At 35.8% G+C, this 16,305-nt stretch overlaps 2 protein-coding genes across 3 annotated transcripts; both read right to left on the bottom strand.

Annotated features, from left to right (window-relative positions):
• Positions 1 to 2,553: 2,553 nt before the first annotated feature.
• On the bottom strand, positions 2,554 to 3,342 carry LOC120284045 (protein FAR1-RELATED SEQUENCE 8-like). The gene has a single exon (XM_039290870.1). The coding sequence runs from the start codon at positions 3,340 to 3,342 to the stop codon at positions 2,554 to 2,556; it is 789 nt and encodes a 262-aa protein (XP_039146804.1).
• A 101-nt stretch (positions 3,343 to 3,443) lies between these two features.
• Positions 3,444 to 5,709, bottom strand: LOC120250726 (cyanidin 3-O-rutinoside 5-O-glucosyltransferase-like). 2 transcript variants are annotated; one of them, XM_039259564.1, is made up of 2 exons: positions 4,167 to 5,707; positions 3,444 to 3,845 (listed from the first exon to the last, which is right to left on the bottom strand). In XM_039259564.1, exons 1-2 carry the CDS (start codon positions 5,564 to 5,566, stop codon positions 3,743 to 3,745), a joined length of 1,503 nt encoding a protein of 500 aa, XP_039115498.1. In that variant the 5' UTR covers positions 5,567 to 5,707; the 3' UTR covers positions 3,444 to 3,742. The 2 variants fall into 2 exon arrangements, with proteins under 2 accessions (XP_039115498.1, XP_039115497.1); XM_039259563.1 differs by lacking the exon at positions 3,444 to 3,845 and adding an exon at positions 3,852 to 4,055 and having other exon boundaries at positions 4,167 to 5,709.
• Positions 5,710 to 16,305: the final 10,596 nt, after the last annotated feature.

The following is a 16,305-nucleotide window of genomic DNA, read 5'->3' as shown; positions in this document are numbered from 1 at the left end:
GTTATGGACAAAGACTGATGTTTTTTTTAGATTGATTGTGAATTTTATGGGTTCTTGTTGAATCAGGGATGTTTTGTTTAATCAATGCAACTTCTCAATTCTTAATGGATATTTAAAGTCAATTGCCTTTTCCTTGTTTCACATGTGTTTCTTTTTGTAGTTTAGGATAGTTTGACCTGAAGGCTGCAGCATTACTGGGAAAGACCAGAGTGGCCTAATTGAGTCTATATTTAAATTATGAATTTGTATTGAGTCTGTAATATTGTATTGAGTTTGTAATATTGAATTGAGTTTGCAGCATTGATTTGAGTATATATTATTGAATATGTAATATTGAAATTAATATGTATTATTGAATATGTAATATTGAAATGAATTTGTAATATTGAATCTGTATCTAAGATGTACAATTCAAAAATGCAAACTTTAAAATCTAAATATCAGCTGCATAAAGTTAAGAACTCAATATCAGCTGCACACTTGAAAACAAAATCAACAACTGCACACTTGAAAACTCAATCTCAGCTGCATAATTGAAAATATCAGTTGCACATTACCAACACACTTTAAGTTAAGAAAACCACACAACACCATAAAACACCTTCATAGAACTCATCCGAAGCTTGACAATATCATACAACACTTAAAGTTAACAATTCACGACAATATTTGTTTCATAACACAAAGACCATACAACACTTAAAGTTAATAATTCACAACAATATTTGTTTCATAACATAAAGACCATACAACACTTAAAGTTAACAATTCACAACAATATTTGTTTCATAACACAAAGATGTTACACTAACGTGGAACTCATCCAATAATTTGTTTTTTTTTTTTTGTTTTGGCCTCTCCACCTCATTCTCACACATTGTTGAGCATTGGTCACCTTGGGTCTCTATTGCCCTGTTGATAAATTAATAAGAATTATACAATCAACAAGAATAAGAAAAATTCATGTCATAGTTAAATAAATCAATAGAAATGAATAATTGGAATACCATGAAGAAGACATTGGATTCTTGTGTGAATGACTAAACCAATCAAAGGTTGAAAGAGAATTTGAATTTACCTAAACAGAAAAATTATGCATTAATATGTTTAAAAAAATATAAAACACAATACTAGATATAAATTTCAAATATATAGTCATTACCATGCTTTCTTGTGTGCAAATTTCAGCTTGTTTGTCATTACCATCCTTGGATTGAGTCTTCTGAAAGAATTAATAGCAAATTTAAGGGAAACAATAAATGTTATAACAAGAAATTTTTTACAGAATATAACTACCTTTTTCTTATTTCTACTGATCATTTCTTCTACTTTAGACATCTTCCTCTTTGATGGTGGTCGGCCCTTGCTTCGTACCGTTAGAGGGCTTCTAAATTTTATGCTTGTACTTGTGGTTTGGCGTTGCTCATTATCTTCTTATAAAAACATTGGATGTAGAACTTCATTAGAATGACTCCCATAATAATGTGCATTGTCCATCAACTTTTCCATTGCTTCATCCATGTGTTTCATCAAAAAATTATATTTCTCCGTAGAGCTGGCCCCAATTTCAGCAACTTTAGAAAAATGAGAACATAATTTATTGTATCGGCCCTTTTCCTCACTACTTTGTGGGTCATCATAGCAATTCACCACACATGTATGCCTTCATTTTATATCCTTTCTCCACTGGGGTAAGATATATCGGTTTGGGATTTCTTTTACATTCTTCTCAATCAAAACCTTGCAAATGTGTCTACAAAGAATTCCTCTAAACTCGAACAAATTACGTGAGCATTTAATATCAAGTTCCCCTCAATTGTGGTACACATTGAATTCCACTTGCCTTCTAACTTTGCCTTCTTTCCCCCTGAAAATGTCCGTCACTTGGAATGTACTTATTTGCCCATCTAATATGATAAGTGAAAGATTACAATATAACATTTTCTGCAACCCATCTTGAAACAACTTAAAGATTTCATTTGTATAGGCTTCTTGTATTTGCTTCTCAAAGTAACAATCAGTTAACATTCGAAAACTATAGTTAAAGGATGCAAAATCGGCCTTTGCTTCTTTTTCGAACTTACTTTTCAACGTATTATCATATTGCTCCACAAATTGTTTCAATGATGTTGTTGGACCAACATATCTATCAAAAAAAGCATTGATGCTTTCACTTCTTTGAGTTGTGGACATCCCCGCCCAAAAAATGCCTTTCACATATACGGGAGCCCATCGATGCCGAATTTTGTACCAAGAATTTAGCCATTCATTTTTTTCAACATTATAGTCCTTTACCATCATCAACCAAATGTCTTCAAAATCCTGAATGTCAACTGCTTCATAAATGATACTTTTCAAAATTCTCTTTATCGCTTTGTATTCACTCAGTCAACCAAGCTTCTCAAGAACTTTTTTCATAATGTGCCAAAGACAGAGACGATGATGAGAATTTGGAAAGACCACTCTAATTGCAACTTGGATGGCCGTGCATTGATCTGTAATGATTGCTTTGGGGGCTTTACCCGACATGCATTCTAGCCAAGTTTTGAACAACTATATGTAAGTTTCAGTATTTTCCTTCAATAACAAACCACATCCAAACAAGATCGTTTTCCCGTGATGATTTACACCAATAAATGGAGCAAAAGGCATATCATACTTATTTGTTAAGTATGTTGTGTCAAAAGAGATAACATCGCCGAAGGCTTCATAAGCCGATCTTGACCTTGCATCTGCCCAAAACACAGTTCTTAAACGGCCTTCCTCATCCATATCAATGAGATGAAAAAAATTAGAATTTCTCTGTTGCATGCGTAAGAAGTAATTTGCAAGTGCCTCAGCATCCCCAACTCCTAGTCTGAACTGCCTTGCTTTTGCAATGTAGTTCCAACAGTCCTTCTCAATGTATGTCAGATTTTCATACCCCCCACCTTCAATAGCTAATGAATGAAAATTTTTGCTTAAAGTTATACCTGCTTGATCATTTACTTCAAGCCTTCTTCTGACATGTGCATCTATTTTTTTATTGCACTTTTGGAAACGAGATTTATGCAGACTAAGTGTATGATTATGCTCCAAAATGACACTAGAAATAGTAAAGCATCCATCATTGCCAAAAATCACATTAATCTTCGCTTGACAATTTGTTTTGGTGGATAACCTTGGATTGAAATAATTTTTTGTTGTTGATATCCTTTTTCTACTTTTTACACATGCAAGTGTATAATACTTCAACTTCCCATCATCATCCAACCTTTTACTCTTTGTTGTAATACCAAATCCTTCCTGCCGAGCATACTCAATATAGAAATTATAAACTTCTTCTTCGGAATTAAGCACCATAATCATTAACAATGAAATCTATAATACACACAATAGCCCAATAATCACAGCCCGATACATTAACAATGAAATCTATAATACACACAATAGCCCAATAATCATAGCCCAATAATCATTGATTAAACCTAAATGAAATTTACAAGAATACACATAAACGTTACAATTTATTTTCAGGGACTTACGTCTATGGGCGATGTCGGTGATGAGGTAGAGAATGTGATGACGGTGGTCAGAGAATGCTTCGATAAAAGGTTGCAATCGACCTCGACGGGTAAAGAAGGAGAGGAAAGTGAGCTCTTCGAGAAAATGATTCCGCCGGTGATGAGGTGAGTATGAACAAGACTAGTTTGGTAGAAGGTGCGATGAAGGCAGATGGAAATGTGATGACGATTGGCTGCAGTCAACGTCGGTGCCTGGAGAATGTGAGGGTGCAGTTGACGCCGATGGATGGGAGAATATGGGAGAATAGCCCTAACCGGAGAATGCCATGACGATCAACTGCACTGTAGGCGACTCCGGTGGAGTAGACGAGGCAAAGTTATCACCGATAGAGAAGCAAAGGAGAGAAGTAGATGTGATGGGAGAAGAGCCCTAACTTTAATGTTCTGTAGTGTTTTAACTTTAGTATTTTGTTTTTATTTTTATTTTTTAATAAAACTGAATAGGAGAGAGAAAATGAGGGCCATGTCATTCGTGCAATTGTTTCGTGCAGCCTCTTAAGAAAATAAAAAGGTGAACTCTAATCATTTCTAGCCAAGATAAAAGTTCAAGCATTGCGAGATCAAAGAAAAAAAGAAAAATACATTGATATATCACTTAATTACCAGAGAGACAGAAATGCCTGAAGATTAGCATAAGAAGAACCTCCTTCATTCACTGCCTCCAAAGCCTTGTCTCTCCACATCTTTGCTCTTCTCCTTATTCTCACACTCTCCTCCCCTTCATCCATCACCATGTCCAAACATCTCTTCAGCTCCTCCCCTTTCAACACCCCTTCTTCATCAACCTTTCCTTTCACCCCACTCCCCCACACCTCCTCCACCAGCTTCACGTTCGTCGCTTGATCCGAAAACTGGGGCACTCCCACCATTGCCATTCCGCAAACCAAGCTTTCTAGCATGGAGTTCCACCCACAGTGTGTCACGAAACACCCGACCGCTCTATGCGACAATACTCTCAATTGAGAGCACCATTGGATCACCATCCCTTCCTCTCCTCCGTCCAACTCAACTCCTTCCTCTCTGTTATCCTTCCTCACGACCCATAGATATGGTCTCCCACTCTCCTTCAACCCTTTCATCATCTCCTCCATCTGAGTCCTCTTCATCATTGCCACACTTCCAAATGACACATACACCACTGACCCCTCCTCCTTCGAATCCAACCATTTCATGTAATCCCTCTCATCATTTTTGAACAAATCCCTATGCACCTCATCTACAGGGCTACTGAATAAAAATGGCATCAATGGTGCTATACTTAGAGTCTCAATCTCATTAACTGAGGCCAACGCACTGGTCTCCAAGGCACTAAACGAGTTAAAGAGAACCTTTGGCAGCTGCCTATCCCCAGCTTCCAAATCTAAAGCTTCAAAATCACCACGTAAAGCAAAGAGCCCTGAGAAGAAGGGATGGTTCGGGTCAGTGATCGTGATGAATGACGGTAACTCTTTGATCTTGAGTGGCGGCAACTCCGGTAAATGGATGGTGAACTCCGGGTTGCTAGCGTGGTCTGTGATCAAGCTCTCGTAACCGTGAAAAAAGTGATAGCAGATGGCAAACACTGTGGCAGTCTGGTTCCAAAAAAACACTGAAGGAATGTTGTGCTCACGAGCAACTCCGGCGGCCCAGGACATCAAAATGGTGTAAATTATGCACGTCACTGGGCGAGCACGTTGGGAAAGGGATTGGACGATGGTGGAGAGTGTTTTTAGACCATTTTGCTTGAAGGTGGACAGGTAGAGCTTGGGGTCGTCAGTTTCGGAGTTGAATCCATTGTCGTATCCATTGGAGAATGGGATGTAGGTGAGGTTTCCCTCCTGGATTTCTTGGTTGGGGTCAGAAACGTTAAACATCCGGCGGTGGCAGGAGACGGCGGTGGAGATGGTGACAGTGGTGTTGCTGAGGGTTGTGAGACGCATGGCTAGGTGGCGGACTGGATTGATATGGCCTTGGATGGGGAAGGCTACGAATAAAAAGTGATGTTTGTGCTGATTCTTCTCCATTGTTGTTGATGCTTGGCAAGTGAGGCCTCAAGTTGAGATGAAGAGGAGATATGAGATTTTTTATTTTTTTTTGTCTTTCTTATATTGATTCTTCTAATGGATGGAGTGGTGATCACGTGATGTGCTGCGCCATTTAAGAATTTTCTTAGTTGTGGGTGGTGGGGTAGGAGATGGCTGATTGGGTGGAGGTCTGTTTTTTTAAATAAGTTAGGCATCGAAGCCCCCATCTTTCTTCTTATCCTTGTTTTTCTTTTGAAAAGTCTCTTGAAAACTTTTCCTTCAACTTCTTTTTATATAAGAGGTTGAGTACTGAGTGAAAAGAACCACCCATTTATCCACATGGGCCACGCATAAATAGACAACCTAAGTGATCATTTGATTCATATATATATATAAATATTAAAATAAATAAAATTAAGATAGTTAGCATTAGGCAATCATGACGGTTTTTCAAATGGTTATCTATGAAAATGGAGTGCTTATGATGAAAATTTTGTTTGAACAAATTTAAATAAAATACGAATGTTATAGGATTGTGGTTATGATAACTATGATACCATTACTCAGTGAATTAAAAAAAAAACATCCTTATGATGGGAACAAAAAGTATTTTATCCATCTCATGCTTCAAAATAAGTGCTCTAAAATAGTATTTGTATACTTGAGGAAGAAGTATAATAGAACTGCATGTTTGAAATTTATATTTTTGACAAAGGCAATGAACATTATTATAAGAACAGACAAATATGAAAATGCATTAGTTATAGTGATTTAATGACCCCCTAAAAATACATTTCTTTTTCCATGCAACTCTAGATGGGGAAATACTATTCCTCCTACAAGAGACCCACACTAGGACTAATAAATAATAGTATAATACTGATGAACAATATTAGACCTGAGTATATATACACTTGTGAACAATACTATATATAAAAGCAAAATTTTGAACACTCATTTCCTTAAGTATTTTGTAGTGAGTTACCACTAGACTGCTAGTGGTTTCTCGCATATTTGATATTAATAATCAAAGAAAATTCTACTACATTGGTATAACAAAAAAAAATCAATCTTGAATTGATATCATAATATAAGAAAAGTTCAGATTTTATAAATCTTGTAATTAAGGTAAATTGTAAATAAGATATATTATTGTAGCAAAAATCAAAATTTATAATCAATGAAATTCATTATAAGTAGGTGCATTATGAAGAGTTTATGTAGCATTCAAAGTCATGTTTTTTTTCTTCCACTATAAGAAATTTGACCAATGCCTACAGAAAAATTCGTAGGGAAATATAACACAATCGTAGATAAATAATATTCTCTATAAAGTAAAAAATCGTAAAATGAATCGTAGAGATAGGGAAAAGTCTTTCTCTATGATTTTATGTTTCATATAGGAAATTTCACTTCCTTCTCTAAGTTATTTTGGTAGAGAAATGTAAGAAAAATTCATTGCTTCAGAAAAGAAATGGTAGAGGGAAAAGATTATTGGCTATGAATAAAATCATAGCCAATGGTATCCTTATTTCTCTATTAAAATTTGTTATGAAAAAATTCATAAAGAATAGTGAATATATGTCTTGTCTCATTATGCTTTATTTGGGATCATTTTCATAGAGAGTAATGGCTTTGTCGATGATTTTTCAATTTCTTAATGATTTTGTCTTGTTCTATTATGTTTAGCTATGATTATTTCCACAGTTAATATTAAATCATAGGTTATGGTTTAAATTTCTCTATGTTATAAAAAATTGTACTAATAGTTCATTGTTAATATAGATATTTAATTCTAACGGATTCAATCCAAATATTTATCTCCAAACAGTAAAGCCAAGAATTAAATGTTCAATATAATCATTTGTCTACAATGATTCAAAAACAACAGCTACCATCCAAACATAAAAGCATCAATACTAAGTATCAAAAAACTAAAATATCAATGCTAAGTTGTATCTCTACCACTGTATCATAAAAGGAAAATCATCCAAGCAAATTTGTATACGACTCCTTTATCAAAAACGATTGACTTACTGGCAATAAAAATATAAAATAAAATTACCAGATATATCATACATACTATTTCATAAAAAAAGAATTCAAATCTTAAATTTGTATTCAAACGTTGGTCTCATAATAACTTTGTTATCCAGCAAGAAAAAGTAAATATCAAATAAAACAAACTTGAAAAAATATAATCATTAAAGTTAATAATCTTCTTGTTCATCTCCACTGCACAATAAATAAAAAATGTTAAAAAAATACTTTTATTAAGTTGCATCATAATGTATTAAGCATAACTATATAACACCTTTGACTATTTTCATCATTCCCATTATATTCTTCTCCCAATATCTGCCTTAACAGTTTTTATTGTTTTGTGAATTGATCTAGATTCTTTTTATTTCCCAAATCTTCAGCTTCGTATCTCACCTTCCACTTATTTTTTTCTTCTTCAAGATCTTTCATGGACTTAACATGTTTGCATCTTGAAGTATTTTGCTTGGAAAAATCCCCTAATTAGTCCCTGTATTTTACTTAGATTGCCCTTTTGATACCTCTATTATGAAATGACTCAATTTAATCCCTTTATTAATTTGATTGGGAAAATATGGTCCAACCTGTAACATCTGTCAGTGATTATGTGGCAAGTCAAATAATAAAATATTACCCAATAAATTTAAATTATTAATAAAAAAAGAAAAAATTCCACGTCATTTGTGGAATTCATTTTCAAAGCCCACGAACACGAAAACCCACAAACCTAAACAATATTTCCCTTCTCCTTTTTCTCCATTTCGCGAACCTCCAGCCTTAACATCCACCTCACCGGCGAATCATCTCAATTCCGGCCATAGTTGCTTTATTTGCTTAACTTTTGGCATCATTGAAAAGGACACTACAACCCAATTTTTTTCCCACATACAAATCATCTCCCCAGCCACCAATCTTGAATCCTCTCCAAGACATTGGTGCAACTATTGGCCCTGCAAGTGTCTGTCCAAGTAAGAGAGAAAGTAGATGGCATTATGTTTCTTTTCATTAATTTTAGATTTGCTTCTATTTATATGGGTTAGGTTAGGGTTAGTGCTTTGATGTGTTATGATATTTTGTCCTAGAATGTTACCTTATGTTAGGTTTTTTTATGGGTTTTATGTTTAAACATTAATAAGTTTAGTGCCCTTCACATTTGGTACCAAAGGTAGTTGGGAACCAATTCTTGATTGGAGAGGGGGGCCACATAAGAAGACCACGAAGGGGATTATTAAAAGTTGCGTTGCACACATTTGTTTGCATTAATTAAATTTTACAGTACTTGTATCTCTCTCTGTGGATGGGTGAAGTTTTTAAAGGACTTTGCGATTTAGATGTTGTTGGCTTTAAATAACAAAACATAGTTTGTACTTACTAATATTAGTATGTTGTTCTATTTGACAGTCTTTTGCATGAAGGTGATTTCTTCTTGAATTGAGGCAAACTTGAGCTGTGATAACTAATATTACCTAATTGTGCTGTTAAAAGCATTTGATTAGTCAATGTAATGAAATCTTTCATATGGTGTTGAGTTATTTATTTTTATGGCAATGGGTCCATGTTTGAATCTGACCCAATTTTCAAATAGTTCTGCTGAGTCCACTTGGCTGAGTTGAAGTTAAGATGTTTTATTTGTTTGAGATTTTTTGTTGTTATGTTTATTTATTTATCTATTGAACCAGTAGGAAATAAATTCATCAAAAGATCTAAAAGCATATGATTAAGTTATGATATTCTGAAATTCTTCTGTATAACGCATATACATACTAAGATATCTTGATGGAAGAATGCTAATGAATTCATAATCATAATATCCTAGTTTAGCATCATTGCATTCCCTCAAACTAATCCTTGCAATGCCTTATTCCTATCTTGCTTTACATACTCTTCCTATTTCATTAAATTGTATTTCCTCTGGGCATTAACTCATTTATTTCTGTTGAGCCACTACCTATTGACAAAGCCCCTTGCGTGTTACCCGTAAGTGCACGGGTTTGTCGAAGTAATAAATCCCGAGTGAGTGGGGTATCGTATCCGTAGGGAATAAGGAATAAAAATACTAAGATTGCTACTTAACCAAGTGAAGATAAACAATGATTATGTTGATGAAATGTAATGTAAACAGAAATAAAAGAAACAAGAACGAGAAGCACAAATAAGTGAGAGGAAAGGCAATCGATAGAAGTGGGGTACTCGGACAATGGCCCCCCTAATACTAATGTTTCAAGTGCAAGACCAACTATTTTGTCTCCTAACTGATGCTTAATGAGTCGTGGACATCCTTGAATACACGGTCCCAAACCTAAGGTCAACCATGACTAACTCTACACTATGCCCCGGCGGAGAAATCAAACAGTGTCAACACCTCACACTGTGTAAAGTTGCAAGACACTCTAGGGATTCCAGGTGATAAACCCTATTCCTATGTGTAGATCTAACCTTTTGGTCCAAGTGAAAGATCCCTAGTCACAATTAAGCCCCAAGTGCTAAATTCACTTTAACGCTTCACTCTATTGCTCGCGTAACTAAGCCCCAGCGGAGTTCATCTCTTAGCCCTTCACTCTACTATGACCGCAAAGAACTCTTGGAACGTGGAGGTATGATAAATCACATCAGAAGTGAAAGGGGACGCTCTGCTACCTCTCAACTCACCCTCTCGACCCTCTCCGCAAAGAACTCTTGGAACGTGGAGGTATGATAAATCACATCAAAAGTTACCATGATGCTCTCTCAACCCTAGTGTCACTCTAAAGGAGAAATCATTCAACAAGCATTCTAGATTATAACTCAATTAGAAACATCAATTAAGGAAAGTATAATAAAAGGTCAATGAAACAAAAACATCCTAAGGTTTACAAAATCTAAGTACCTACTAAGGGGTTTAGCTCTCCATGGAGCAAGATACAATCAATAATGAAATAGAAAATAAAAACAAGTAATCCATAGGAAACCCCCTCAGTATTTGTGTCGATGGTTATGTGGAGTAGCCACTTCTTCTCCAAAGGACCCCTTGTCCGGCCTAGGGCACACCTCGCCGGATCGATGCCGACGAAAGCTCCTCAAATAATCTTCTTCCAAGAGAAGCATGGTGTCGAATCCGTAGGACCACTCTAAAGACTTGCCAAAAGCCTCTCTAAATCCTAGCCGACGGCCTCTCAAAAGATGGAGAAAATTTGGAGAGAATGATGAAAGATGGTCCCAAAATCGGGTTGAATCGCGGCTTAAATAGGGCTGGAATCGGGCATCCACACGGGCCTGTGGATTTTTCACACGCCCCTTTGAAATTTTCACACGGTCATGTGAATTTCCACACACCCGTGTGGATTCTCTGGAATCCTAATTTTCGGCCGGCTGTGAACAGTAACTTCTATAGTTCATTGCTACAATGATTTACTACAGTACCTGCTATAGTACCCCCGCCAAAACACTCCTGATTTCACACTTTTTATCGAGGCAATATAAACGGACACACGTCTATGCCGTAGATCACGACGTTTCTTAAATAAAAAGCCTCATTGGTGAAGATCTTGCTATCAATGCACAAGTCGGGATATGCAAATGTGACTGCCTTCGTGCCCCTCCAACTCATTGCAATTGCTTGAATACATGGAGGTTGGCACACATTCATGTATCTTCGAACCTAACTTGTGTCTTTGCATTTGTTCCTTCCAAGATTCCACCAAATAGTATATTCACGATCTACTTGGGCTTCTTTTCTTAATACTTAGCTTCACAAACCTACATGCACGAAAGTATCACAAATACACATGTATTAGTGTTAAAACCTGATAAAAGTAATGCTCATTGTTAGAAAAAAAATACTTCGTATTACTAATACACAATCACTTATCACCCATTCACCTTTTCCAAGTGGCAAGTTTCTTTCAAACTTTTCAATATGAGGTTGGATATCCTTTGAATAAGTTGAATATTTTAGAGACCACCTCTGACGTATAGTTATGTGGCCTTAACCGCTTAAAATTTGGGATTTGATTATAGCTTACATTTATGCATCTACATTATTTTTCCATATTCACAGCAATAAGGGTTTCCTTTCCTTTGATGATAACTATTGAAGTTGTTTTTCCTAGATCATTAGTGTTCTTCACTTTGCACCTTAAAAATTAAGGTTTGTGTGATGTGGTGATTGCCATATCTTGAATAGCTAGGGTATCTTTTTCCTTTATCACAAGTGTTGTTTAATTTATAGCTTAAAAATCATGGTTTGATGCGGCCACTGTCTTCTATTAACAACTATTAATAAATATTTATGCCAATTTGCATAGTTTAAAAATGATTTTAGTGCAAACAGGTTGCATAGTTTAAAAATTAGCCTTGTTTTGGATAATAAATGCATAATTCTATCAATAATGACATTAGGAAAAAAGGTTAAAGGAATTTTTACAACCACCCTCAACATCTAACTTCTTGTTTATTCACAAAACAATATGACTTCTTGGTTTGAGTTCATTATCAAATATTATCATGGAGGGCAATTAGTAAGGGATAGAGATTTTCAATATTTGAATGGATCAAGGACTGCGTTCTATGTTGATCTGACCGACCTTTGCTATTGGGATATGCTAAGAGATGTCAAAGAGCTAGGGTATGATATCAAAAATTTTGTGGAGTTGTCTTATATGGATGATGACAGAACACTGAAAAATATTTACAATAAACAGGGCATTGTAGGTTTAGTTGATCAACTAAGGAAACACAGGACAGTGGATGTTTATGTGGAGATTTCAAATATTAAATATGCCATGATATTACTAGAAACATTACTATGTAGTTCGATAATGTTGAGTTAACATTACTACGTAGTTTGATAATGTTGAGTTGGAAGTTGGTGATGCACTCTCCGCAAGTGTACGGATCGTAACAAGTAATAAAGTGGTACCCCATGAGGGGTAGGGTTGTCGAACCACTAGGACTGGACTCCTAGTACTAATTGATCTTCTAATTTCTAGCTAGATCACTAATTCAGGGAAAGATGATAGCTAGATAATCTAAAAGGGAAAACATGATAGGTAAGGGTAGGAAATGAAGTAGGTGAGAAACACAGAGATAGAGCAGTGCCCCAGACTAATACCCTAGAGAAATGTGTATGGACTTGCTTCTAATGTCTACCAGGTACATCCTAAGATCCTTGCAAGTGCTCGAAAGAAACATTACATCTACGCCTCTTAAATACGCTAAGTTTTACAAGTGTAACTATATGCTTCATACACTCCAAGTTTTGCAACTACACAAGACAATCACAACTATGGTAATCCACCCACGCCAAGTTTTACACAAACAACTATGCAAATCAAGCAAGCCAAGTTATACAACACATGAATAAACACAAGAACACATCAGAACTCCGTAGACATTAAAAACAAGTAAATCAACATAACACATAAACATCCAAGTTCATAGATCCAGGGCACCGAAGAATGGTTAGCCCTCATAGTTTTACAAATTAATACAATACTAAGGAAAACAAAAGAAATAGAAACCATGAAAGACTCCCTTTTTTGCCTTGCAAATCACTCCGACTGCGCTCCGATGAAGTCCCACCGGCTAAGCTCCACTCCACTTATGCTCTAGCACCATAGCTTCACTCTAGTACTAGAATGTGAAGGGGAAGACCTTGGCAGCCGGCCCCCAAGAAAAAGAGAAAAGGATCCCCAAAGAAATGACCTAGATTTGGCTTCAAAGGTGCTATTCGGGCTCATCACATCCTAAGCACGGGCATGCTTATGCCCTGTGCTCGTCCATTTCTCCAAATCAGAGAAAATCACGGGGTGAGCACGGGCGTGATAGTCTGTGCTCCCACATGTACGCTCGTGATTTGGGCACAGAAACTGTGCTTTTCCTCCAAGTTATGCTACAGTAACTCAACTACAGTGTTTCTATAGTACCAATGCTTCGCCTAATGAGGAATTCTAGAGATTTTCTTGGGGAGGGAACACACCATGCTCAGACCGTGCTTCACCTGTAACACTGTGTTTTGACCTCTTTTCACACTATATCTATGTCGAATCCTGTTCATTTGAACAATAGCCTATTTTCTTGCACAATTACACACTAATACCCATAGTAGCATTCAATCATAACAAATAAATGCTTAAAGACAAGATAAATACATGAAAAGGGTATAAAAAATATCTATATGAAATTCACTCATCAGCTAGATAGGACAACCAGATCAATAATGGCAATGAAGCTAGTAAGGATGATGAGGACAATTTGATAGATGCTTCCTTTATAGACTATACTTCAAATCCTAATGATGAAAGAGAAATAGCTAGGGAAAAATTAAAGAAATATGTTGAAGTGAAGAAACAATTTTTGAGGATGCTGATAAAGATAACAATGGAGATGGAAATATAAGGCAGTCCAATGACATTAATGCAGATGGGACCACTAGACACGCTGTTGTACATAATACTAACATACGGAATGTAACTAGCTATGGTAGTGATCATATTAAATCATCTAATACTGTGAGTTATGATGATACAAGTCATGGATCCAGTGCAGATGATGAGAGGAGGCATTGGTCCGGTGGGAAGCACTACAACCCCAATGTCCCTTTGCAGAATTTCTGCCTAGGCCTAACGTTTCTAGATTTAAAACTTTTTAAGAAGGAACTTGTCCAATTTTCAACAAGAAAAGGGATTTGAATTCAACTATATTAAGGATAAGGAATCTAGGCTGAGGACTGAGTGTAGTGGGAAAAATTGTAGTTGGCTAATTTTTTGTTCCTGGTGCTTTGGGGAGAAAATGTTTGTTGTTAAACACTATATGGCATAACACTCTTCCTTTTAGGGGCCACTAGGAATAAAAGGATGACGGCCCATGTTGTAGCCAACATGTTTGGTGAGGTTATAAACTTTATTCATTTTATTAGGCCTCAACACTTGAAGGAAATAATTAGGAAAGAATCGAGAGTATTCATTAGTAAGAAGGTGTGTAGAAATGGTAAGGGTCTAGCTCTAAGAAAGATTGAAGAGTAGTTCAAAAAATATTTTATGGTATTAAATAATTATGCTTTGGAATTAAAATCTACAAATTTTGGTAGCAGGGTAGTCATTATCTCTAAAAGATAAAACACAGGAGAACCAACAATGTTTAAGAGGATGTACAACTGTTTGGTAGTAGTCAGAGAAGGGTTTGTAAGTGGTTGTGGGAGCCTTATTGGCCTTGATGGATGTTTTCTGAAGAGAGTTGTTAAAGGACATATTTTGGTGGTTGTTGGGACAGATAAAAACAATCAGATGTATCATATAGCTTGAGCAATTGTAGATAAGGAGATAACAAAAACGTGCTCCTGGTTTATTGAGCAACTAAGTGTTGATCTTAACAATGGGGATGGACTAGGATGGTCTCTTATAAGTGACTGCAAAAGGTTTGTATAACATTGATCTAAATATTTTTCTTTGTGTAAAACTAGATTTTAATTTTATCAACGTCTTTATTGCATGACCTAATCCATGCAATGAATGAATTCTTACCACACATTGAGCATAGGATTTGTGCAAGACACATCTGTGCATGATGGGCAAAAAGCTTCCAGGAAAGGATTTGCAGATTCATTTTTGGAGTGTTTCAAGATCTACAAGTGAACTTGAAATGAAGAAACAAAATGAGAAAAAGAAAGAAATAAAGGGTGGGGCTAAAGCTGTGGAGGAATTATTGGACAAGTGGCTAATTTCAGGTTGGTACAAATCATTCTTTACTGATTTAATCAAGTGTGATGTCATTCATAATAACAAGTAGAAGCATTCAATGGAGTAATCTTAGAATCTAGAAGCAAGCCAATAATCACAATGCTTGAAGATATTAGGCACTATGTAATGATTATAATTACTGTGAAAAAATAATATGCATTGAAGTGGAAAATTTCTTGTGGGCCGAATTTTGTTACAAGGATTGAGAAGCAAAGGAAAAATGGTTCAAGGTGGTTTGTGGAATGGAATGGAGGTGTAAGCATGAGGTCTTTAGAGATGACTTAATGCAGCATGTAAGGGAGAGATATGTAGTATTGTTAGCATGCCAAAGTTGCTCTTGAGGGAAATGAAATAAAAGTGGAATTCCTTGTGAACATGTTTTGGATATTATTTCATTTAATGGGACTGATCCAGAAGATTTTGTAGCAGAATGGTTTAAAAGAGGTACATATTTAAAGGCATATACTTACATTGTTAATCTAGTAAAGGGCAGAGAATTTTTGCCAATTAGTGATGAGGGGCCACTACAACCAGTTGTAGTGAAGAAATCTGCCTTAAAGACCTATCAAGAAGAGGAGGAGAGAGCCACTAGAGGGGAAAAAATGGCAATTAAGCAAAGATGTCTAGGCATGGTAGAGTGTTCAAGTGTACAATTTGCCATGAAGAAGGGCATAAAAAGTTAAGGTATCCAAAAAGAGATAACAATGTAAGTTTTTTATTGTTAATATTATCAAAGTGTTTCTTTCATTTTTTTGTTGCTGATTATGTAATATTTCTCTAGGTTCCAAGTGGTAGCCCCCAAGTTGAGGCAACTCCGATACTAGATGAGACCAATATTTGATAAAGCAAGAAGAGCAGGCAAAGAAGAATGCCAAGTGCTATACAAGCATCAAAAGGGAAAAAAGGTTCCTACTAGTGCTCAAGGTTGTGTAACTATCATTAGCGTAAAGATCGAAAACCATAAATATTTTTACATTAAAATTA

The sequence above is a fragment of the Dioscorea cayenensis genome, chromosome 19, assembly GCF_009730915.1.
Source record: "Dioscorea cayenensis subsp. rotundata cultivar TDr96_F1 chromosome 19, TDr96_F1_v2_PseudoChromosome.rev07_lg8_w22 25.fasta, whole genome shotgun sequence".
Classification (NCBI taxonomy): Eukaryota; Viridiplantae; Streptophyta; class Magnoliopsida; order Dioscoreales; family Dioscoreaceae; genus Dioscorea; species Dioscorea cayenensis.
Note: the sequence above shows the minus strand (reverse complement) of the source record. Positions and strands in the feature narration are given on the sequence as shown.

What these genes read in the sequence shown, in the direction of transcription:
- LOC120284045 (XM_039290870.1), bottom strand. Translation starts at nt 3,342, where the DNA reads ATGGTGCTTAATTCCGAAGAAGAAGTTTATAATTTCTATATTGAGTAT.
- LOC120250726 (XM_039259563.1), bottom strand. Translation starts at nt 5,566, where the DNA reads ATGGAGAAGAATCAGCACAAACATCACTTTTTATTCGTAGCCTTCCCC. An exon ending in CAGGCATTTCTGTCTCTCTG is followed by an intron (nt 4,056 to 4,166) that starts GTAATTAAGTGA and finishes TTTTCTTAAGAG; the next exon opens with GCTGCACGAAACAATTGCAC.